The sequence below is a fragment of the Ailuropoda melanoleuca genome, chromosome 2 (genome assembly GCF_002007445.2).
Source record: "Ailuropoda melanoleuca isolate Jingjing chromosome 2, ASM200744v2, whole genome shotgun sequence".
In the NCBI taxonomy this organism is placed as follows: Eukaryota; Metazoa; Chordata; class Mammalia; order Carnivora; family Ursidae; genus Ailuropoda; species Ailuropoda melanoleuca.
The window spans coordinates 107,416,943-107,440,556 of record NC_048219.1 but is presented as its reverse complement, the minus strand read 5'-3'; the positions used below and the strand labels follow the sequence as shown (position 1 = coordinate 107,440,556).

The 23,614-nt window shown below is 37.0% G+C and overlaps 1 protein-coding gene and 1 long non-coding RNA gene across 5 annotated transcripts in view; one reads left to right on the top strand and one right to left on the bottom strand.

Moving 5' to 3' along the window:
- The window catches only part of LOC109489862, a 154,142-nt gene that overhangs the window by 8,830 nt on the left and 121,698 nt on the right, over positions 1-23,614 (top strand). The window contains exons 2-3 of one of the 2 annotated variants that reach the window (XR_002143004.2): positions 3,267-3,357; positions 3,820-3,913. This is a non-coding gene — a long non-coding RNA (uncharacterized LOC109489862). Of the gene's footprint in view, positions 1-3,266; positions 3,358-3,752; positions 5,441-23,614 lie in introns of those variants that run through there. The other variant, XR_004623447.1, reaches the window with a different exon arrangement.
- Positions 4,675-23,614, bottom strand: part of ACMSD (aminocarboxymuconate semialdehyde decarboxylase) — a 62,423-nt gene continuing 43,483 nt past the window's right edge. For all 3 annotated transcript variants that reach the window (XM_019801248.2, XM_002920718.4, XM_019801250.2), the window contains 2 exons: positions 8,327-8,425; positions 4,675-4,805 (listed from right to left, as the gene is read on the bottom strand). In XM_019801248.2, coding sequence (XP_019656807.1) covers positions 4,743-4,805; positions 8,327-8,425 — 162 coding nt within the window. In that variant the 3' untranslated portion in view covers positions 4,675-4,742. The remainder of the gene's footprint in view (positions 4,806-8,326; positions 8,426-23,614) is intronic.

Sequence of the window (23,614 nt, the reverse complement as noted above, 5' to 3'; positions counted from 1 at the left end):
TTCCTGGTTTTCCTCCTACCTCACTGGACATTACTCAGTTCCCAGTGCTGGCTCCTCCATCTGACCTCCAAGTGTTGGTAGTTCTAAGAGTTAGTCCTGGGTTCTTTTGATTATGTGCTCTACTTTTTCTCCCAGTGATATAATCCAGTCTCATTTCTTCAAATACCTTTTATATACTAATGACCTCTCCCTAATCTCTCTCCTGAGCTCTCCAGACTAGTATACCCAACTATTTCCTGGACATTTTTACTTAAATGTCTAAGAAGCATCTGAAATATAACAAGTCCAACAACAAAACTATTGATCCTCTTGCATCCCAAGCCTGTTTCTCCCATAGTCTTCCCATTATAGTAAATGGCAATAAATCTACTCAGATGCTCAACGAAAAAACAAAACAACAACAATGTGGGACTCTGTGTCTAAAATATGGATGAGTTTAATACCATCAACTACATCTCAGAGGCTAAATGTCCCCAGAATTATTGCACAGAAGAGTCATACTTGGAAAGCCCTTCTTTATATCTAGATTAAAGAGGAATTCACTAATCTTTCCTTCTAGTGCCTGCATAGTTCCTTTTCCTTAAAAATTTTTTTGAATTTAATTTTTGTTGAAATATAGTTGGCACACGATGTTACATTGGTTTCAGATGTGCAACACAGTGACTCAACAAGTCTATACAATTTACTCTGCTCATCACAAGTGTAGCCACAGCTGTCACCGTGCAGCACTATTACAATACCATTGACTATATTTCCTATGCTGTACCTTTTATTCCTGTGACCCTTTTCTCTCTCTCTCTTTTTTTAAAGATTTTTATTTATTTATTTGACAGAGATAGAGACAGCCAGCGAGAGAGGGAACACAAGCAGGGGGAGTGGGAGAGGAAGAAGCAGGCTCATAGCGGAGGAGCCTGATGTGGGGCTCAATCCCACAACGCCGGGATCACGCCCTGAGCCGAAGGCAGACGCTTAACCGCTGTGCCACCCAGGCGTCCCTTTTTCTCTCTTTTTTTAATTGAAGTATAGTTGGTATACGATACTATATTAGTTTCAGGTGTGCAGGATAGTGATTCAGCAATTCTATGCAAATCATGCTCACCATGATGAGTGTAGTAACCATCTGTCACCATACAAGTTATTACAGTATTATTGCTTATAATCCCTATGCTGTACTTTTCATTCTCATGACTTACTTATTTTATATATGGAAGTTTGTATCTCTTAATCCCCTTCACCTCTTTTTCCTATTGCCCACTCCCCTCCCGTCTGGCAATCACCAGTTTGTTTTCTGTATTTATGAGTCTGTTTCTGTGTGTGTGTATGTGTGTGTGTGTGTTTCGATTCTACATGTGAGTGAAATCACGTGGCATGTTTTTCTCTGACGTATTTTCCTTAGCATAACACCCTCTAGGTCCATCCATGTTGTCATGAATGTCAAGATTTCATTCTTTTTAATGGCTGAGTAATATTCTATTCCATGGTGTGCATGTACGTGCATGTGTGTGTGTAATATACATAATGTATACTGTTATATATATTATGCATATACACACAATGGGATATTATATATGTTGTATATGTAATTGAATATATAATATGTAACATATATATGTATGTGCGTACACACGCACATACACACAAACACACCCCACATCTTTATCCATTTATTTATCAGTGGACACTTGGATTACTTCCACTTCTTGGTTGTTGTAAATAATGCTGCAGTGAATACAGAAGTGCATATATCTTTTTGAATTAGTGTTTCCATTTTCCTCAGGTAAATATGCAGAAGTGGGATTACTGGATCATACAGCATTTTTATTTTTAGTATTTTGAGGATCTTCCATACTGTTTTCTGGAGTAGCTGTACCAATTTACATTCCTACCAACAGTGCATAAGGGTTCTCTTTTCTCTACACCTTCACCAACACTCGTTATTTCTTGTCTTTTTGATTTCAGCCATTCTGACTGATGTGGGGTGATATTTCATTTTGGTTTTGATTTGCATTTCTCTGGTGATTAATGATGTTGATCATTTGTCATTGGCCACCTGTATGTCTTTTTTTTTTTTTTTAATGTCTGTTCAGGTCTTCTGCCTACACACGCACACGCACATACACATATTTTCACATATATATACAAATTCAAATTTTCAAATAAATATGTTTATTTGAGACAGAGTGAGCGAGCGATTTGGGGAAGGAGCAGAGGGAGAGGGACAAGTAGACTCCATGCTGAGGTCAGAGCCAGTTGCGCGGCTCAGTCTCAGAAGCCTGAGATCATGACGAGCCAAAACCAAGAGTCTGCCACTTAACTGATAGAGCTACCCAGGTGCCCCTATATCAGATTGTATTTGTGTGTGTGTGTGTGTGTGTGTGTGTGTGTGTGTGTGTGTTGACATAATTTCCTCTTCTTATAGTTAAATCTTTTATCCAGTTGATGTTGGAGTTATTCCTATGTATGATGTGGAAAATGAATCTAATCTTGTAGCATTATTTGTAATGGCAAATATTGGAAATTATATATAATGTCCAAATATAGGAGATTGATGGAACAAGGTATGGTACACACACACATAGAGATACCTGAGAATCAACCTTGATTTCTTTCCTTCCCTTCTTTCCTCTTTCTCACATTTATCAAGTGCTGTTGGTTCTCTCTACAACCACATCTCACCATTCCCATTCTATTACTCTTGCCCAAGTCACCATTTCTTGCCTTGTCTCCCTACTACCCTTCTTTACCCCCTTAAATAATTGTCTACACAGCTGCTAATGTTTTTTCTTTTTTTAACACATAAGTCAGAACATATCACAGACCTATTTCAAAAACTCCAATGACTTCCTGTGAACCTTAATATAAAATCTAAACTCTTGCCCTATGGCCTAGTTATCTGGCTATCTTCTCAGCTTCACCTCCTACCTCTCTCCTTGTTCACAAACTGCCGTAAGTTCTTTCCTGCCTCAGAGGTTTTTCACTTTGCCTGGAAGGCTCTTCTCCATGGCTATTGCGTTTTACCATTTAAGTCTTAGTTTAAAGTCCTCTCTAAAGAGGCTTTATCTGGTCCCACAATTTAATGTTTTATCCCCTATCCTTCCTCTAGTCACTCTATACATTTCCCTGTTTTAATTTCTTTATAGTGTTTGTCAGTATAAGAAAAAATGTTTTCTCCCTCCTTCCTTCCTCCCTTCTTTCCTTCTTACTCTGCTCCATTCCTCCTTTTTCTGTCCTCTCTCCTTTGTTTACTTGTGTTTCTTATTCCCCAGATTGTAAGTGTAATCAGAGAAGGAATTTTGTGCTTCTTGTTTACTTTGGTATCCCCACTCCTACAGCCCTGGCAGATCACACAAACCCTCTGTGAGTATGAATATCCTTGTCTATATCTATCTCATCTGTCTTAATCTGCCTATGATATTGAATAAGGTGACCAGGTTACTTTTCATAATAAAACAGTGTTCAAATATAGAATATATGAAAGAGAACGAACATTTCCCCAAAGAATGGGGAAGGAAAAAACAATAACATATGCTTCATGTTGCCATTTTGCTCAACTTTGTTTTTCTTTTTAGGCAGATTGTAGTAGTAAGCAGAATGGTGGGTGGGTAAAGTCCTAGAAAGCAATAGGAGGAGCAGGAAAGAGAGGAAGTACTGAACTAAATAAAGTGAAAATAATGGGATGGGTGTAGTTTAGCAAAAGTTAGATCACCTCAAATTACATGCCAATACTCAACTCTTGGTTTTCTGGATTATAGGATGGAAAAGAACTATGAATGAATCCAAAACAAGAGGGTCATTTTGAAAAATTATATTTGGTTTTAGAATTCAGCCAGACGTACGTGAACCACAGATGTTCATCACCCCTCCCAGGACCAAGTTCATTTTCAGCAGCCCAGATGTGACAACCATAAATGAAGTAAGTAGAACAAAGCTACCCTGGTATTGCCTTGCTCAGTCTCCATAATTAGCTTTACACATTTTGCTCAGTATTTTAAATTAAAAGAGCTTCTGGTAAAAGTAAATTATAGACTGGAATTTTTCTCCAGAATAGGTTAAGTTCTCATTCAGTCTGAAACCCCTGTTAGTGTAGTTTTGCCCCTTGGTCTATTTCCCAGCCTCCAGCTAGGCTTGTCCATACTTAGAGACTCAGCCCAAGTTCTGTGAAGATCTGTCCAACTTTGAATCCAGATTAATTTTTCTTACTGAAACGTCTGTGCCTCCTACTGTATTGCTTAGTAATTATTCCATGAATATGTGTCTTGGCTCTTTAATGGGACTATAATAAGCTCTCTAGAGATTATAGAATATGTATATCCTTAATTTTTGGATTGTAAAGCATTCCCAGCCCAGTTGTGGACTAATGGAGGGTGTTAAAAGTGAATGAAAATAGGTTATTTGGGCCCTATTCACATATACTTGCTCAAAGTGGAGAACCTACCTCAGCCCTCCAGGATGAGTCTGGTGTTGTCTTTCTACATATAAGTCATTAATGACACTTTGCTTTTTATTTCTGACATTAATTTAAAAAGTGCTGGGAAGATCATTTTTGATTTACATAATGTGCTGTTTTTCAGAATGAAAACATTCTGTGAGTCATTTTTGTTATGAATAATTTAGAACATTTGTAGATATTCAGTTTCTGGGTAAAATAGTTCAAAATAAGATTTTAGTAATGCATGTGTGATACATATTTAAAAACAAAATTAAAATATCTTCTTGAATGTTTGCTCTTGTAGTAAATTCAGTCATTCAAATTGTTTTCTCTCAAGGCCCAAAAATGCTAGGGCATTGCCAGCTTTGAGTTTATCCTGCAAAAGAAAAGAAAGGTTTTATTTTAAAGTATTATTTAATGGTTATTTCAAAATAATTTACTGAGTGTCTTTATCAGGTTTTTAAAAGATGAATTTCCCAATGTGAGGGAAAACTATTAGCAGGTTAAACCACGAATCTCTTGACCCCTGTTTTGCCCCATATTTAAAATCTAAGTTTGAAATTTGGTCATAGGAAGAAAGGAGAATTATAAGGGGGAGAGCCCTCTTAGGAAAAATGCCCTTCTTTGGAAACCTCTGTAGGACCCTCTAATGGGTTTCAAGGACTATTTAGAGACAAATACAGTGGACCCTTGAATGACACGAGTTTGAACCACGCAGGTCCACTTACATGCAGATTTTTTCAATAAATATATTGGAAAATTCTTTGGAGATTTGTGACAATTTGAAAAAACTCACAACTGTGTAGCCTAGAAGTACTGAAAAAAATTGTAAAAAGTTAGGTATTGTAAGAATACAGTGTATAATACAAGTAAGATACAGAATATGTGTTAATCAGCTATGTTATAGTAAGGCTTTTGGTCAACAGCAGGCTATTAGTAGTTAAGTTTTTGGGGAGCCAAAGGTTATGTGTGGATTTCAATGTAGGAGTCAATGCCCCTAACTCTGTGTTGTTCAAAGGTCAACTTCATAGAGAACAGGTATAGTTTAGGTCTGTGGACAGGTGAGCTGGAAATGGTATCCAGAAGTCATCCGGACATCCTCCAGTTTTTAGACATGTGTTGTCCCTTCACATGGCCCTGAATAAAAGGTAAGTTCTTTTGACACAAGAGAAGTGATAAATGAAACACCTCAGAATATGGTACAAATATGTATATTTATAGATTTCAGATGAAAAAAGGACTGCCCAATTTTTCTTCACTTTCTTTCCAGTTATAGACTAGGTCAACCCCACAGCAGGAACTCCTGTGAGCTGGGGCGCCTGGGTTGCTCAGTCGGTTAATCATATGCCTTCCGCTCAGGTCCTGGGATAGAGCCCTGCATTGGGCTCCCTGTTCAGTGGGGAGTCTGTGGCTTCCTCTGCCCCTCCCCTGCTCATGCGCATGTGCTCCCACTCTCTCTCTCAAATAAATAAATAAAATCTTAAAAAAAAAATCCTGTGAGTTAAGGGGTAACTTACTTGATATATGTCCAGCTTGCAAAGGGCACCATGTAGCTGAGAGTAGAAGGAAACATGTATGGGGTTGTGTAACATCTGTGGATATTAATGCGCCTCTATATATTTTGACCGCTTCAGGGTTCTTATACAGCCTTGGAGAGTGGGGGATTTGAGGTGGGGACCTCTTACTAAGGGTTCTTCCTTGATACACACTTCAGTCATCTGTCTAAAGGAAGATTTAGAAGTGACTATTGCTGCTCTGAGAAAACTGTTTGCTTTACTTTTAAAAATAGGTTGGTACCATCATTTGAAGAAGATTTGGCATGTCGGATTTGGGGTTGGGTCCATGTGCTATAATCTAATGGTTAATATTGCCTTTGGCAAATCGCCCAGCACTCAAATCTTGTTTTCCTCCTCTCCATCTACATGGTGGAATGCATCTGCCTGTCTGCCTCCCACTGTTGCTGTGGCCATCAAATGGGTTTCTTTCATCTAAATTTTTTTTAGTGAAATTCACCTTTATATGGCTCAAAATTCAAAGGGTTTAAAATGGATGCTTCCTTTCACTATTGCCATCCAACCAGTACATTTTCTTCCCAGAGTTATCAGTTTGTCTGTTTTCCCAGAGATACTTTATGCATAATAAGTAAATACTTATATTTAGGTATATGGACTTTTTTCATAAATGGATAGTGTATTATACACAAATAGAAGTACACTGTATGCGTTGTTTTGTACCTTGCTTTTTAAACTTAAGGTACTTTGGAAATTGATTTTTAATTTTTTTATGGCTATATACATTCCATTGTCTGCATATATTACTTATTTAACTATTCCCTTGTAGATTGTTTCAGTCTTTTATTATAAACAATTTTACAGTAACCTGGTACAGAATGTCATGCATTTGTGGGTATAACATTTTCATGTAAGGGTTTTTTTTAAAACTTGGACCTTAAAAGTCATAAGCACATAAAATAAATAACTAGAGGCAAAAATAGTAATGATTATTATTCTATTAAAGGTTTAATCAGGAGACTTAGGGTAATTTGGTTTCAGTTTAATTTTGGTTAAGGGAACTTGAATTCTAGTTTAGAAGAAAGTAAGGGATTATGCAAAAGGATTATGACTGAGACTTTTTTTTTTAAGGTTATTTACTTCAGAGAGAGAGAAAGAGAGAGCATGAGCAGGAGGAGAGGGAGAAGCAGACTCCCTGCTGAGCTCAGTCTCAGGACCCCTGGGTCACAACCTGAGCAGAAGGCAGATGCTTAACTGACTGAGCCACCCAGGTGCCCTATGACTGAGGCTTTTATAAAATTTGTTAAGAGTTTATGTGTCCCTATGTCTTCATCTTTGGCCACCATTGACCTCAGTTGTGATTGGCAGTGAATCCCTTAGGAACAACTTGTTTTGTGGTAGGATAGGGGTAGGATGGGGGGGGATGACAAAGGAGAGAGGATCTGAAGACATGGATTCTCATTTTAAATTCATCGTGGTTCATAAGCCAAAGGGGTAGAATAGGCAGTGGCAGCATTACAGTACCTTTTAGTATCATTTACCCACCCTAAAAATCAAATGCCAAAAGAAAAAAATCCGGTTACTTGAGAGTTCTGGTTCTTTGAGTCCTTTTTAATCAAGACTAGTCTCAATATCCAAATAACCAGAATCATTACAGTTTTTGAGATTGGTAGATTTGTTACAGAAATGTTAAAGGAAAAAGAGACATTTTTTGGGTGCATCTAACATACAAGCATAGATATCTGATTATGATATGTTTCTTTATAGCTTTTGTTCTTGGCTTTATGAATTTAGTTGTACTAGATTGACTTTCAGCTTTTTAAAAACATAATTAAAAAATTTAATTCCAGTGTAGTTAACATAAAGTTAGTTTCAGATGTATGATGTACTGATTCAGTAGTTCTACTCAGTGCTCTCAAGATAAATGTACCCTTAATCTCCATCACCTATTTCACCCATCCCCTCACCCACCTCCCCTCTGGAAACCATCTGTTTGTTCTCTATAGTTAAGAGTCTGTTTTGTCGTTTGTCTCTTTTTTCCCCTTTGTTTGTTTTGTTTCTTAAATTTCACATATGCATGAAATCATATGGTATTTGTCTTTCTCTGACCGACTTCTTTCACTTAGCATTATACTCTCTAGCTCCAATTGCGTCATTGCAAATGACAAGATTTCATTCTTTGTTATGGCTGAGTAATATTTCGTTGTATATATATATACACCACATCTTCCTTTGCCCTTTAATAGTTCCACTCTTTCTAGTAACAATTCTAGGAATATTAAGCATAATGTTTCCCTTGTTCTTTGTTGTCACATGTCAAAGTACACTGAAACCAAAGAATTAGAGCGGGAAAGCTCAGGAAGACTGTGAAGTAAAAGGCATATACCTTTGTTTCTTCTTCAAATTCTTCCATGGACTCTATCAATTTCCCAGGTTCTAGCTCCCCTAGTGGAAAGGGGTAGTCAGTTCCCAAAATGACTTTATCCTGGAAAAAATTTTTTAATTGTGACTTTATAGAGCATCAAAGAACCTTCTGTAAATATAATTATATTACAAACACTCCTATGGTAAAATAACAAATTCCTTCCAGTTAATAGAAACAAACTGATATAAAATGTTTGATTTAATGGATTCAAAACATATTCTGACATTTTCTCCAGCAGGTGTCGCTATTGGGTTTCTTAAATTTGCGAATCGACCCCTCCATTCTCCCTTTTTTGATGAACGGAAATGAATTTATAAGAAGCAAGCATTTATTTAATAAAACATGTTGATATCTTCAGATGAAATTAAGGATCTGTATTTCTTAGAATGACACGTTGCAATTGATTCCATAAATTTTTTTTTTTTTGATTCGCTTTGTTTGGGAGAGAGAGAGAGAGAGAGAGAGGATGAGCAGTGGGGAGGGGCAGAGGGAGAAACAAACTCCCCGCTGAGCAGGGCGCCCAATGCAGGGCTCAGTCCGAGGACCTGGGATCATGACCTGAGCCGAAGGCAGACACTTAACTGACTGAGCCACCTAGGTGCCCCCCCCATAATTTTTTTAAAAAAGATTTTATTTTTAAGTAATCCCTGCGCTCAGTGTGGGGCTCAAACTCATTACCCTGAGCCCAAGAGTTGCATACTCCACGGACTGAGTCAGCGAGGTGCCCCTGATCCCATAATTTTTGAAATAATACTGGAGTTGAAAAGGAAAAAAATAACAACTGGATGAAAAGTAAAGACAAACAAACAAAAACCAATCCCCAAAGAATTCTTTTCTCTATAAACTGAATAGTGGTCTTTTTTTTTTTTTTTTAATGATGTTGCTTCGAATCTCCATTTGACACTTTGTATGACAAAGCACAAAGGCTTGTTCATCTACAAATAAATAAAGCAGCATGTCAGGCAATATGTTAGAATCTAGGTTACCCTGGCTAACCAAACAGAAATGGTCCCTGTCCTCAGAGAACTCATAATCTAGTAAGAAAGACATAAAATCAATAATGGCAGTCTATCAAAATTAAAAAAACCACGTTTTAAACCAGGAATTTTACTTCTAGAAATGTGTTCCACTAATACACATGTAATGGAAATATATATAAGGGAATTAACTGCAACATTATTTGTAGTGACAAAAGACTGTCAAACAATTTATATAGCATGTCTAAAAAATAAAGAGGAATGAGGAATACTTACATATATTGAAATGGAATAATCACTAAGTTATAAAGAGCAATGTAACTTCAATGATGTTGAAGTTACATTGTAAAGAGGAAAGTCTAGGACATAATGTATCTGCTATGCTCATATTTCTGTTTTTAACAAGGGACTTATAGACACATAAATATGCATATTTATGTATAGTCTATTTCAGGAATGGTACCCAAGAAACAAATAACATTAGTTGCCTCTGGAAAAGAAGATTAGGACTTGGGGATGGAAGAGATCCCTGCCTCCCTTTTTGAAATGTAATTCACAGGGCCACCTGGGTGGCTCAGTTGGTTCGGCATCAGCCTTCAGCTCTGGTTGTGATCCCAGGGTTCTGGGATTGAGCCCCACATCTGGCTCCCTGCTCAGTGGACGGAGTCTGCTTCTCCTCTCTCTCTGCCCCTTCCCCTGCTCATGCTCTCTCTCTCTTGCTCTGCACTCTCTCTCAAATAAATAAATGAGATCTTTTAAAAAAATAAATTAACATGTAGTGTATTAGTAGTTTCAGAGGTAGAATTTAGTGATTCATCAGTTGTATATAACACCCAGTGCTCATTACATCACATGCCCTCTTTAATGTCCATCACCTAGTTACCCCATTCCCCCAACCCCTTCCCCTTCAGCAACCCTCAGTTTGTTTAGTTAAGAGGCTCTTATGGTTTGTCTCCCTCTCTGATTTTGGCTTATTTTATTTTTCCCTTCCCTCCCCTATGATCCTCTGTTTTGTTTCTTAAATTTCACATATGAGTGAAATCATGATAATTGTTTTTCTCTGGTTGACTTACTTCGCTTAGCGTAATACCCTGTAGTGTTCTGAACATTTTTGTACAAGTTTTTATGTGAGCATGTTTTCACTTTTCTTGGATATATACTTAGGAGTGGAATTGCTGGATCATACGGTAAGTCCATGTTAAATATTTTGAGGAGGTATTTTTACAGTGGTTGCCGCATTCTTCATTCCCACCAGAAATGCATGAGGGTTCCAATTTCCCCAAATCCTCTTCAGTACATGTTATTGTCCATCTTTTTGGTTAAAGCCATAATAGTAGGTATAAAGTAGTATCTCTGCGGTTTTGATTTGTACTTGTCTAATGACTAATTATGTTGAACATCTTTTCATGTGTTCATTGGCCATTTTTATGTCTTTGGAGAAGTATCTATTCTGATCCTTTGTGTCTATTCAAGCCCCTGTATTTTCTTTTTATAGTTGGGTTGTAATAATTTTTAAATATTTTCTGAATTTTAGAGATTTATCAGATATATATTTATAAATATTTTCTTCATTCTGTGGGTTGTCTTTTCACTTTACTAGACATATATTTGAAGTACAAAAGTTTTTTTTTTTTTTTTAAAGATTTTATTTATTTATTTAACACAGATAGAGATAGCCAGTGAGAGAGGGAACACAAGCAGGGGGAGCGGGAGAGGAAGAAGCAGGCTCATAGCGGAGGAGCCTGATGTGGGGCTCAATGCCATAACGCCGTGATCACGCCCTGAGCCAAAGGCAGATGCTTAACCGCTGTGCCACCCAGGCGCCCCTGAAGTACAAAAGTTTTTAATTCTGAGTCTAATTTATCTAATTTTTTTCTTTGGTTGCTTATACTTTTGGCGTCACAAGGTCACAAAAATTTACAATTATATTTTCTTCTAAGGATTTGTAGTTTTGGCTCTTCCATTTAGATCCTCGATCTATTGGAGTTTATTTTTATGGAGGGTTTAAATAAGGGGTACAACTTAATTTTTTTGCATGTGAGTATCCAGTCGTTTCACTGTTATATGTTCAAAAGACTATTTCCTCATTTAATTATATTGGCACCTCTGTTCAAAATGTCTGTCCTTATGCTAGTACTACACAGTTTTGACTACTGTAGCTGTGTAGAATGTTTTGAAATGGAAAGTGTGAGTCCTTCAACTTTGTCCCTCTTTTTCACATTGTTTTGGTTATTCTAGGTCCATTGCTTTTATATTTGAATTTTAGGATCGGCTTGTCATTTCCTGCAAAAAAACCAAAAGGCATGTGGATTTTTGATGGGGATTGCATTGAATCTGTAGGTCAATGTGGGGGCTATTGCCATTTATCATTACTGAGTTTTCCAATCAATGAACATGGGATGTCTTTTTTTTAAAGTTTTTATTTAAATTCCAGTTAGTTATCATATAGTATAGTATTAGTTTCAGGTGTACAGTATAGTGATTTAGCACTTCCATGTATCACCTGGTGCTCATCACAAGTGCGCTCTTTAATGGACATGGGATGTCTTTTCATTTATTTAGGTCTTCTTTAGTTTTCTTCAGCAGTATTTTATAGTTTAGTGGCCAAGTCTGGCACTTCAGTTGGATTTATTCCTAAGTATTTCATTCTTTTTGATATTATTGTAAATGGAATTGTTTCCTCAGTTTTGTTTATGGATTATTCATTGCTAGTATATTGAAACACAGTTATTTTTTAAAAACATTTATTTATTTATTTGAGAGAAAGGGAGGGGAGGGGCAGATGGAAATTGAGAGAGAAACTCAAGTAGATTCTATGCTGAGTGCAGAGCCCAATGCAGGGCCTGATCCTACCACTTCAAAGTCAGACCTGAGCCAAAACCGAGAGTTGGAAGCTTTAACTGTACCACTCACATGCCCCTGAAATACAATTAATTTTTATGTGTTTATCTGTTACCTGCAACCTTGCTGAATCTGTTTATTAGTCCTAATGGTTTATTTGTGTATTCTTTGGGATTTTTTATAATTTTCTATATATAAGGTCATGTCATCTGAAATAATTTTGCTTCTTCCTTTCCAATCTGGATGCCTTTTATTTATTTTTCTTCCCTAATTGCCCTGGCTAGAATCTCCAGTGCAATATTGAATAGAAGTGGTGGGAGCAGAACCTTTCAGTTCACCATTAAGTGTGTTAATGTTAGTTGTGGATTTTTCGTAGATGTTCTTTATCAGGTTGAGGAAGCCCTCTTCTACCAGTTGTTGTCTTTTTATCATGTAAGCCTGCTGGATCTTGTTGAGTACTTCTTCTGCACCTGTTGAGGTGATTATGTAGTTTTTGTCCTTTATTCTATTAATATGTTGTATTTTATTGATTTTGTGTGTGTGTGTTGAAAAACCTTGCATTCCTGGGATAAGTCTCAGTAGGTCATGGTGTACGGTTCTTTTTATATGTTGCTGGATTGAGTTTAATAAATATTACTGGGTGAGGTGCCTGGGTGGCTCAGTCGGTTAAGTGTCTGCCTTTGGCTCAGGTCATGATCTTGGGGTCCTGGGATCATGCCCTGAGTTGGGCTTCCTGCTTTTCCCTCTCCCTCTGCCCCTTCCCCCCCTTGTGCTCTCTCTCTCATACTCTCTCTCAAATAAGTAAATGAAATCTTTAAGAAAATAAAATCACTAATTTAACCTCTTTACTTGTTATAGGTCTATTCAGATGTTCTTTTTCCCTTGAATCAGTTTCTGTCATCTTTCTAGGAATTTCTTCATTTCATTTAGTTTATCTAATTTGTAGTGTACAATTGCTCATCATTTTTTCATAATTCTTTTTATTTCTGTTTTAGTAATTTGAATCTTCTCTTTGTGTTGTTCAAGGGTCAACTGTATTGGTTTCAAGCGTGCAACATAATGATTCGCTGTTGTGTATATTGTGAAATGGTAATCACCATAAGTATAGTTAACATCTGTCACCTTACATAGTTACAAAATTTTGTTTTCTTGTGATGAAAACTTTGCTTATAATAGTCTATTGCCTCGCAAAGTTTTTAATAACCAAATTTATTAATCTTTTTCCATGTAGTTACTAGATTTTGAGTTATCATTAGGAAAGATTTCCCGACTTCCAAGATATAGATGAATTTCCTCATATTTTCTTCTATATACACTTGTCATTTGTCTGTTTTCCCCTCTAAAATATGAAATGTTCTCATATATTAGCACCAGTCATGTTGTTAGAGCTTAAAAATATTTCATGAATGAGAGAATGACATTTTTTTTTTAGTCATAAGGATTTTTAAAAATTATTATATGGAGAATTCTTGGGGGCTGGAGGACGGGGATCAGCATCAAGGAAGTGTATATAAGAGAGATGGGACAGGGGTGAGGGGGAGGCCTACCAGACAAAGCTTCCCTCCTGACTTCTACTGCCTAATTAGAACAACTCTACTTTTCTCCATTTTACTTTTTTACATAATATTATAAGACTTTGTTGACCATATGTTTCCATGGATTAAAAACAAAGTTCCAAAACTGGAATATTTCTACGTTTCCTTGTGACCATATATTATACATTCTTACTGATGGTAACCCACTGTTTTTCCACACTACTTGTATATTAGTATCACCTGGGGAGCTTTAAAAAATATTCACCCCAGAACCTACCCCAAATCAATTAAAATGATCATATCTGGGGGTGAGGCCTAAAAATACTAGTAATATTAGCATTTTTTTAAAGCTCCCTTTGATGATTCTAATGCACAAGCAGGGTTGAGAACCACTCAGTTAACCTACATTATATTCATCCGAGTTAATAAGTCATAGATATTAGGCCAACAGTATGGGACATTTGGAAAATACTTGAGCAATTAATTAGATTTCTGCCATAATCGAGTTTAGGATTTTAATGTGCCTTCCATAATAGTAACTGTTTCCAGTTGAGGATATTAAGTAGCAACTCTGATAAGATTTGTATGACCTTTTTGCCACTGTTAACTAGGAATTGTATCTTGGGTATTAATTGGGTAATTTAGCAAATTCTAATGACTCATGCATGATTACTTGATAGAGCATGAACCCACACCTGTTTTCCTTTGGGTTGATGGCATCACTTTTCACCCAGTTGCCCAAGCTGGAAACCTGGGAATCATGATGGACTCCTTCTGCTCTGTCATCCCAGCATTTCATGGCTCACTGAGCCCTTTGGATTCTACCTCTGTATCATTTCTTGCACCCATCACTTCCTCTGTACTTCCCTAGTTCCTCCCTTAACTCAGGCTTTTACTATCCCTTCACTCAGCAAAGTGAGACTTCCTACCCCTAAAGCATCCTACAGATAATTTTATTCACAGCCCTTCTTACATTGCTGTGAGATAATCCCTTATTATAATAATAATGATAATAATAATAATAATAATAATACCTAACATTTACTGATTGCTTACTATGTGTGAGATGCTGTTCTAAGCCATTTGCATTCATTAACTCATTTTCACAGCCTTTCTTTGATATGGGTCCTATCATTATCCCGATTCAACAGACGAGGAAGCAAAGATGATAACTAACTTGCTTAGAGTTGCACAGATAGTATGTGGTGGAGCCAGGCTTCTGTCTCATTTCCTCAACTCAGCTAAGAAGTGGGACAAAAACTGTCTCCAGTGCTGAGCAAAAGGCATGGTACAGAGTGGTTATTTATTGAATTAAATTGGACTGCTACTATAGTTTCCTTTTTCTTTTTTAAATTTTTTATTATGTTATGTTAGTTACCATACTGTACATCATTAGTTTTTGATGTAGTGTTCCATGATTCATTGTTTGCGTATAACACTCAGTGCTCCATGCAATACGTGCCCTCCTTAATACCCATCACCTGATTCCAGTCTCATCCATTTTAATCAATATCTAACACTGGAGAGAATGCTGTCTTAAATAAAAATCTGATCATGCCGCATCCCTGTTTAAAATCCTTCAATAATTTCGATAGTCCAGAAACCCAAATTTCTTAGCATGGAATAAAATGCCTCCAGTAAATGTGAGAAAAAAAAGTTGTCCTAAATCTGAATGGGGGCAGAACTTTGTGGTCTAATATGAATATCTGCTCTTCCTGGGGAATAATGAGCATTCTTTTTTTAAAAAAAATTGAGGTATAATTGACATATAGCATTATGTTAGTTTCAGGTGTACGACATAATGGTTTGATACTTGCATATAAATAAATAAATAAATAAATAAATAAATAAATAAAATAAATTTAGTTAACATTCGTCACCAAACATAGTTTAGCATTCTTGATAAAATATTTGGCTAATTTTTTTGATAGACTTTAATGAGCTTAAGAGTTTCTAGGACACCCTCTCCATTGACTGTTGTCTTCAAACTAGTTTAAGACTTTTAACCAATAATACAAAGAGGCTAATTGTCCTTAACTGGATAGTTGTCTTCTTTTTTAAATCCAGTCAACCATAACTCTCTAACCATCGTTTCCTCTGTAAAATGTCTCTGCCAAGATAGATTCTTTGAGTTGGACTTTTCAGAAAGCCTCTTTTTTTAAGACAAGTTTGAAATAAAACTCAGACATATACTTATAATCAATCTGAGAGTGGCTTTGTGTTTTGAAGGAATGAATGCTTGAATATATGAAAGAGGGAAGTCTGATTGTTACTAGGCCTGAAATATTAAATATATTTTATTTATTTATTTATTTTGGTGCAAAATGGTGGTTTATCAAAGCATGGGAACAGGACCCATGGGCGGAAAGAGCTGCTGCCTAAATATATTTTAAATATGCTAAATTTGATCTCCTGTAAGAATAAATGACACTTTGATTTCTACCAGAAAGAGGAAGGATTTTCCTAGATTTTATGAATCCATTTACATGAAATGATATGGGAAAATGTATAATAAAGTTAGAGGAAGGCCATTGATGGATTAACAACTCTATTTCTAGATTCTTGTATTCATTACTGTAAAAAACCAAGCAAATACGCCTGCTTGTAGAAGTCCTAAAGGCCCAAAGTTATATCTACTCACATCTGTGCCAACAGCTGATCTCATTTTGAATGCCTGCTTTGTATTCACTGGAGCTTCATTTGTCCTTATTTCTGCTCCTCTTGCTAAAGCTGTTTACAATTCCAAAACACAACATAATTTTAAAAAGTCCCATGCTATATTACATTTGTTAACTACATTAACATGAAATTGAAATTTAGAAATTTATTTTGCTTTCTAGTCAGGAATTCTTCCATTCTCAGTATCATGGCCTTCTTGGATATAAATACATTTGAAGGGGGGAATATGTCTGTTCCATTTTAATATGGAGAGAGCAAAGGATTTTAAAGCAGAAATGAAAACCACTCCTCTGCATTTTATCCTTCCTGGTTAATATTCTTCCCTGCTCTCCTTGCTTTCTTGATTATAGATGGCTTTTGCCAAACTGTAAACTCATGGTTTGGCAGTATCCAATTATTATTTAGTGGCTGTTGTTCACAGTTTCTCTCTACAGGAGGTTAATTATCTACTTGTGATAATCTCTGGTTTGTTAATTTTTCATACCCTTTTACCTGTATATCTTTTATCGATACTTTCTCGTACATTTCTGACCATTTCTAACTTGTTAGGAATTTCATAAGGGAGAATGAAGTAGGCATAAAAGAACTGGAAGTGAAGTTCTTGTTAATGAGATTTCTTGTTCGGAGGGAGAAGAGACAATGTTAAACAGCTTAACAATAACCTACAACCCTTGGACCAACTCGGAGAAGAGATAGTTGCAGGGAAGAGGTGGGGAGATGAGATTCCTCAAAGTATGTTCTTGTATGATGAAAGTTGCATTCTGCATTGCTTAATACCAGTCTCCACTTGATAGAAGCTTAATAAATAATTCTTGAATTAAAAATACTTTTTGCATTGCTATTTTTACCACCTTTTGTCTCATAGCTGAAAATTGATTGTATTTTAAAGGGATTACATAGAGAATCCTGGTTAAGGAGGCATAGGATATGGATTTGGATGATTGTTGCCCTATTTCCAAGCTCTCAGGGAAACCTAAACTCTTGTGACATCTCAGGTTCCTAAATAACATACCTGATTCTGGCCTCCCAAAAGCTAGAACTTTCTTCTGCCTTATTGTCTGTGATCTAGGATTCTGTTCCCTTGGGATCCACCATAATCATGAACCAATTTTTAAGGGTATCTGTGCTAATGTAACATTTGACAACATCTACATTTTAGTAGGGCTTTTCTAAAGACTCTGTAAACCCAAAGGAATAATTCTAATGGTGGGCCTTTTAGTTACCATGGCTGCTGCTTCTGGGATCCTGAAATTATACTGTCTACCCAGACAACTGGCTTTCTCTATTAGATGGTGGGTAATCCTGATTGATTTCTCAGCACCAGCACTCTGCCCCAACATACGTTTCCCACCTCAAAGCTGGCAACACATATTCCCTTTAGGTCAAAGACTTACTGAGATGATAATAATAGTGATTAATATTCCTGCCAGGGAAAAGAAATAAACTGCTCACCTGCTGGGTTGTATTAACTTTTTCACATTTTCAGGAAATGCTGCGAACACTGAAAGATGTAGCTTACTAAATAAATTCAAGTAATAAAAGAGAGTTCATTTGTCTTCTAGAAAAGGAACAATTAGCTATCTTCTTATTAGCCTATTTCATTAGTAGCATATGCAGTAAATACAACATAACTTTATTATAATGTAGCTTACTACAAAAATTCTAACTTACCAAGGATTCACTTTGTTCCCTGAGACATAATTTCCTAGAGAAGGAGCCTGGTTTAATTCAATCAATACCCTGTAAGATTAGCCTTATATTCACAAAACCATTATACAAACTCAATTAATCAAACATTAACTCAATACCTACTATTTGTAAAGCACTAGAATAGGTGACATAAATTGCTGACATTTGTATAGTCCTTTGGCATAGTATTATACCAACTTCTCACATCAATTCTGCATGGTGGTCATTTCCACTATAGAGTTGAGGAACCTGAGGGTGAGGGGGATAAGTGACTTCATATTAAAAGTCACCTGAGCAGGAGAAGAGAAGATGGTGGTAGAGTAGGAGGAGCCTAGGCTTTCTTTATCCCATGAACACAACTAGATAACTATCACATAATTCTAAATACCCCAGAAATTGACCTGAAAACTGACAGAACAAACTCCACAACTAAGGGGAGAGAAGAGGCCATATGGAAGAAGGGGGAAAATATGGAGATGTGGTTTAGAGAAATGGTTCATGGCTGCTGTGGAAGGGAGGGAACTGTGGCCATGGAGAAGGGTGAGAGAGAGAGAGAGAGAGAAGCACACAGGGGAATGCACAAGGAGAATGTTTCCCCAAAGCCGTTGCCTTGGAAAATGAAAGGGACTGAATTTCATGAGTTCTAGCAACCAGTGGGGCTTAAAACCTATAGTTTTAAAGGTCAGCAGGCTTGGCTAGGATGGAACCTGGAGAACACTGTGCTCCAGGAAACCAGGGGCAGACAGCATAGAAATAGTGATCTGAAGAGCTCTGGGGGCACACAGTGGGGAGGTTATTTGCTTTTTTTGGAGTGCATCCCTGAAAGGCAGTGTTCACAGAATACCTCTCTGGGAACAAAGGAACTGGCCCATATCACCCCTCAGCATAAACACAGAGCCGCCTGTGGGAAGTAGCACAGCCCAGACACTGGATGCCTAACTTGCTTACACCAAGCCCCAGCTCCACACACTCTGGAAGAACTGCCCTCCTCAGTCATGCCTTAGTACCAGTGTCATGGCCCCTTCTCCAGAAGACTAGCACAAACCCCAGCTCACACTGCATCTTTCTGGCCAGAGAGTCTTTCAGGGCCTCAGCCCGTCCATCCGTTCATTCGTTTCTTTCTTTCTTTCTTTCTTTCTTTCTTTCTTTCTTTCTTTCTTTCTTTCTTTCTTTCTTTCTTTTCTTTTCTTTTCTTTTCTTTTCTTTTTTTCTCTCTCTCTCTTTCTTTCTTTCTTCTTTCAAGATTTATTTATTTTAGAGAAAGTGAGAGTGTAAGCAGGAGGAGGGGCAAAGGGAGAGGAAGAAGGAGAGAAGCAGACTCCCCATTGAGTGGGGAGCCTGACATGGAGCTTGATCTCAAGACCCTGAGATCATGACCTGAGCCAAAATCAAGAGTTGGATGCTCAACTGAGCCACCCAGGTTCCCCTGCAGGGTCTCGGTTCTAGTGGAAGTAATGACAGGGTTCATTTCACAGGCAGACCAGAGAACACCTAGCTAAAACTTGCCACATTCAGGTCAGGGACGAAACACTACTCATACCTGGCAAGGAGAGCCTTTGCAGAAGACTGGCCTGAAGAATAGAGTAGCCAGAACACAGCTGTAGAGTGTACGCAGTACACACCAGAGACACTCCCTGAAGTGCCAGGCCCTGGGCACTGCATGGCCTCTTTTTCATAAGGCCATTACTTTCAGGAGCAGGAGATATAACTGGCTTTTCTAATACAGGGAAGAGGGCAGAGACTTAGATAAAATGCAAAGACAGAGGAATTTATCCCAAATGAAAGAACAAGATAAGGCCATGGCCAGAGATCTAAGTGAGATATATGTAAGTAACATGCCTGATGGAGAATTTAAAACAACAATCTTAAGGATACTCACTAGGTTGAGAAAAGAATAGAAGACATTAGTGAGACACTTGCCACAGAGATAAAAGAGTTACAAAAGAAGTAGAAATCGAGAGTGTNGATATATGTAAGTAACATGCCTGATGGAGAATTTAAAACAACAATCTTAAGGATACTCACTAGGTTGAGAAAAGAATAGAAGACATTAGTGAGACACTTGCCACAGAGAAAAGAGTTACAAAAGAAGTAGAAATCGAGAGTGTTATAAATGAGATTAGAAACATGCTAGATGCAATGAACATCAGGCTGGAAGAAGCAGAGGAACAAATTAATGACCTAGAAGACAAAGTAATGGAAAGCAGTGAAACTGAACAAAAGAAAGAACTATGCAAAATGAGAATAGACTTAGGGAACTCAGTGACTCATTCAAATGTAATAACATTTATTTTGTAGAAGTCCCAGAAGAAGAAGAAGAAGAGAAAAAAGGGGGCAGAAAATTTATTTGAGGGGCGCCTGGGTGGCACGGCGGTTAAGCGTCTGCCTTCGGCTCAGGGCGTGATCCTGGTGTTATGGGATCGAGCCCCACATCAGGCTCTTCCGCTATGAGCCTGCTTCTTCCTCTCCCACTCCCCCTGCTTGTGTTCCCTCTCTCACTGGCTGTGTCTATCTCTGTCGAATAAATAAATAAAATCTTTAAAAAAAAAAAAAAAAGAAAATTTATTTGAAGAAATAATAGCTGAAAACTTCCCTAATCTGGGGAAGGAAACAGACATCCAGATTCAGAAGCATGGAGAATTCCCATCAAAATCAACAAAAGCAGGCCAATACCAAGACATGTTGTAATTAAATTTGCAAAATATAGTGATAAAAAAAACCTTAAAAGCAGCAAGACAAAAGAGGTCATTAACTTACAACGGAAAACCCATAAAGGCTAGCTGGAGATTTTTCAAAAGAAACTTTGCAAGCCAGAAGGGAGTGAGTGGCATGGTATATTCAAAGCGCTGAATGGGAAAAATTTGCAGCCAAGAATACTCTATCCAGCAAGGCAATCATTTAGAATAGAAGGAGAGATGAAGAGTTTCCCAGAAAAACAAAAACTAAAGGATTTCCTGACCACAAACCAGCCCTGCAAGAAATATTAAGGAGGACTCTTTGGAAAGGAGAGACCAAATATAACAGTATAAAGGCAGGAAACACAAAAGCAGTAAAAATGAATATTTTTTTAAAGATTTTATTTATTTGTTAGCACAAGCAGAGGGAGGAGCAGGCTCCCCACTGAGCAAGGAACCTGATGCAGGACTCGATCTCAGGACCCTGGGATCATGACCTGAGCTGAAGGCAGATGCTCAACCAACTGAGCCACCCAGGCATTCCAGTAAAAATGAATATTTATGTAAAAATCAAACAAGGAAATCACACACACACACAAAGTATATAAAATGTAATAACATATACCTAAAACATGGGGTTAAGAGGAGAAGAGAGTGGGTTCAAACTTTAGCAACCATCAACTTAATATAGACTGCTATTTGCAGAAGAGGTTATATACACAATAATAGTAACTATATATTAAAACCACTAATAAACATGGAAAGAATAAACAGAAACAAATCCAAATACATCCCTAAAGAAAATCAGCATACCATGAAAGAGAGAGAGACAACAAAGGATCAGAGAAATTACTTAGCACCAACCACAAAACAAGTAATAAAATGGCAGCAAATGCATATCTATTAATAATTACTATATAAATGGACTAAATACTCCAATTAAAACACAGAGGGTGTCAGAATGGATAAGGAGACCAGACCCATCTGTAAGCTGACAATGAGACTCATTTTGGTCCTTAAGGCACCTGCAGATTGAAAGTGATTGATGGAGAAACATTTATCATGAAAATGGATGTCAAAGAAAGCCAGAGTAGTAATACGTATATCAGAGAAACTAGACTTTAAAACAAAGTCTGTAATAGGAGACAAAGAAGGGCACTATAAAATAATAAAGGAGACAATCCAAAAGAAGATGTAACAGTTACAAATATTTATGCACCCAACATGAGGCCACCCAAGTTATAAAACAATAACAAACATAAAGGAACTGATAATAACACAATAATAGTAGGGGATTTTAACACCCCACTTATATCAATGGACAGATCATCTAAACAGAAAATGAACAAGTAAACAATGGTTTTGAATGACACACTGGATCAGATGAACTTAACATATATTTGGAACATTCCATCCTGAAACAGTGGAATACACCTTTTTAAGTGCACATGGAACATTTTCCAGAATAGATCACATACTAGGTCATAAATCAGACCTCGACAAATACAAAAGATTAAAGTCATACTGTGCACCTTTTCTGGCTATAATACCTTGAAATGAGAGGTCGACCACAAGAAGAAATCTGGAAAGACCACAAATACATGGAGGTTAAATAATAGCTACTAAACAATGAATGGGCCAAACAGGAAATCAAAGAAGAAATAAAAAAATACATGGAAACAAATGAAAATGAAAACACAACAGTCCAAAACCTTTGGGCTGCGGCAAAAGCCGTCCTAAGAGGAAAGTATCTAGCAAACAGGCCTACCTCAAGAAGCAAGAAAAATCTTAAATACTTAAACTTACACCTAAAGGAGCTAGAAAAAGAATAACAAATGAAGCCTAAAGCCAGTAGAAGGAAGGAAATAACAAAGATTAGAGCAGAAATAAATGAAATAGAAACCTAAAAAAACTGCAGATCAGTGAAACCAGGAGCTGGTTCTTTGTTTTTTGTTTTTGTTTTTTAATATTTTATTTGTTTATTTGTCAGAGAGAGACACAGTGAGAGAGGGAACACAAGTACGGGGAGTGGGAGAGAGGGAAGCAGGCTTCCCGCTAGCAGGGAGCCTGACTCCGGGCTTGATCCCAGCACCCTGGGATCATGACTTGAGCCGAAGGCAGATGCTTAACAATTGAGCCACCCAGGTTCTCCCCAGGAGCTGGTTCTTTGAAAAAAAAAATAAAAATAAAATTGATAAACCCCTACACAAATTTATCAAAAAGAATGGAGAAAGGACCCAAATAAATAAAATCACAAATGAGAGGAGAAATAACAACCAATACCACAGAAATAGAAATAATCATAAGAGAATTTTATGAAAAACTATTTGCCAACAAATTGGACAACCTAGAAGAAATGGATAAATTCCTAGAAACATAAAACCTACCAAAACTGAAACACAAAGAAATAGAAAACTTGAACAGACTGATACCAGCAAAGAAATTGAATCAATAATCAAAAAATTCCCAAAAAACAAAAGTCCAGGGCCAGATAGCTTCACAAGTGAATTCTATGAAATATTTAAAGAATTAATACCTATTCTTCTCAAACTATTCCAAAAAATAGGAAAGGATGGAAAACTTCCAAATTCATTTTATGAAGCCAGCATTATCCTGATACTAAAACCAGATAAAGACTCCACTAAAAAAGAGAACTACAAACCAATATCTTTGATGAACATGGATGCAAAAATTCTCAATAAAATACTAGCAAAGTGAATCCAACAATACATTAAAAAAATCATTTACGATGATCAAGTGGGATTTATTCCTGGCGTGCAAGTGTGGTTCGATATTAACAAATCAATCAATGTGATACATCACATCAATAAGTGAAAGGGTAAGAACTGTATG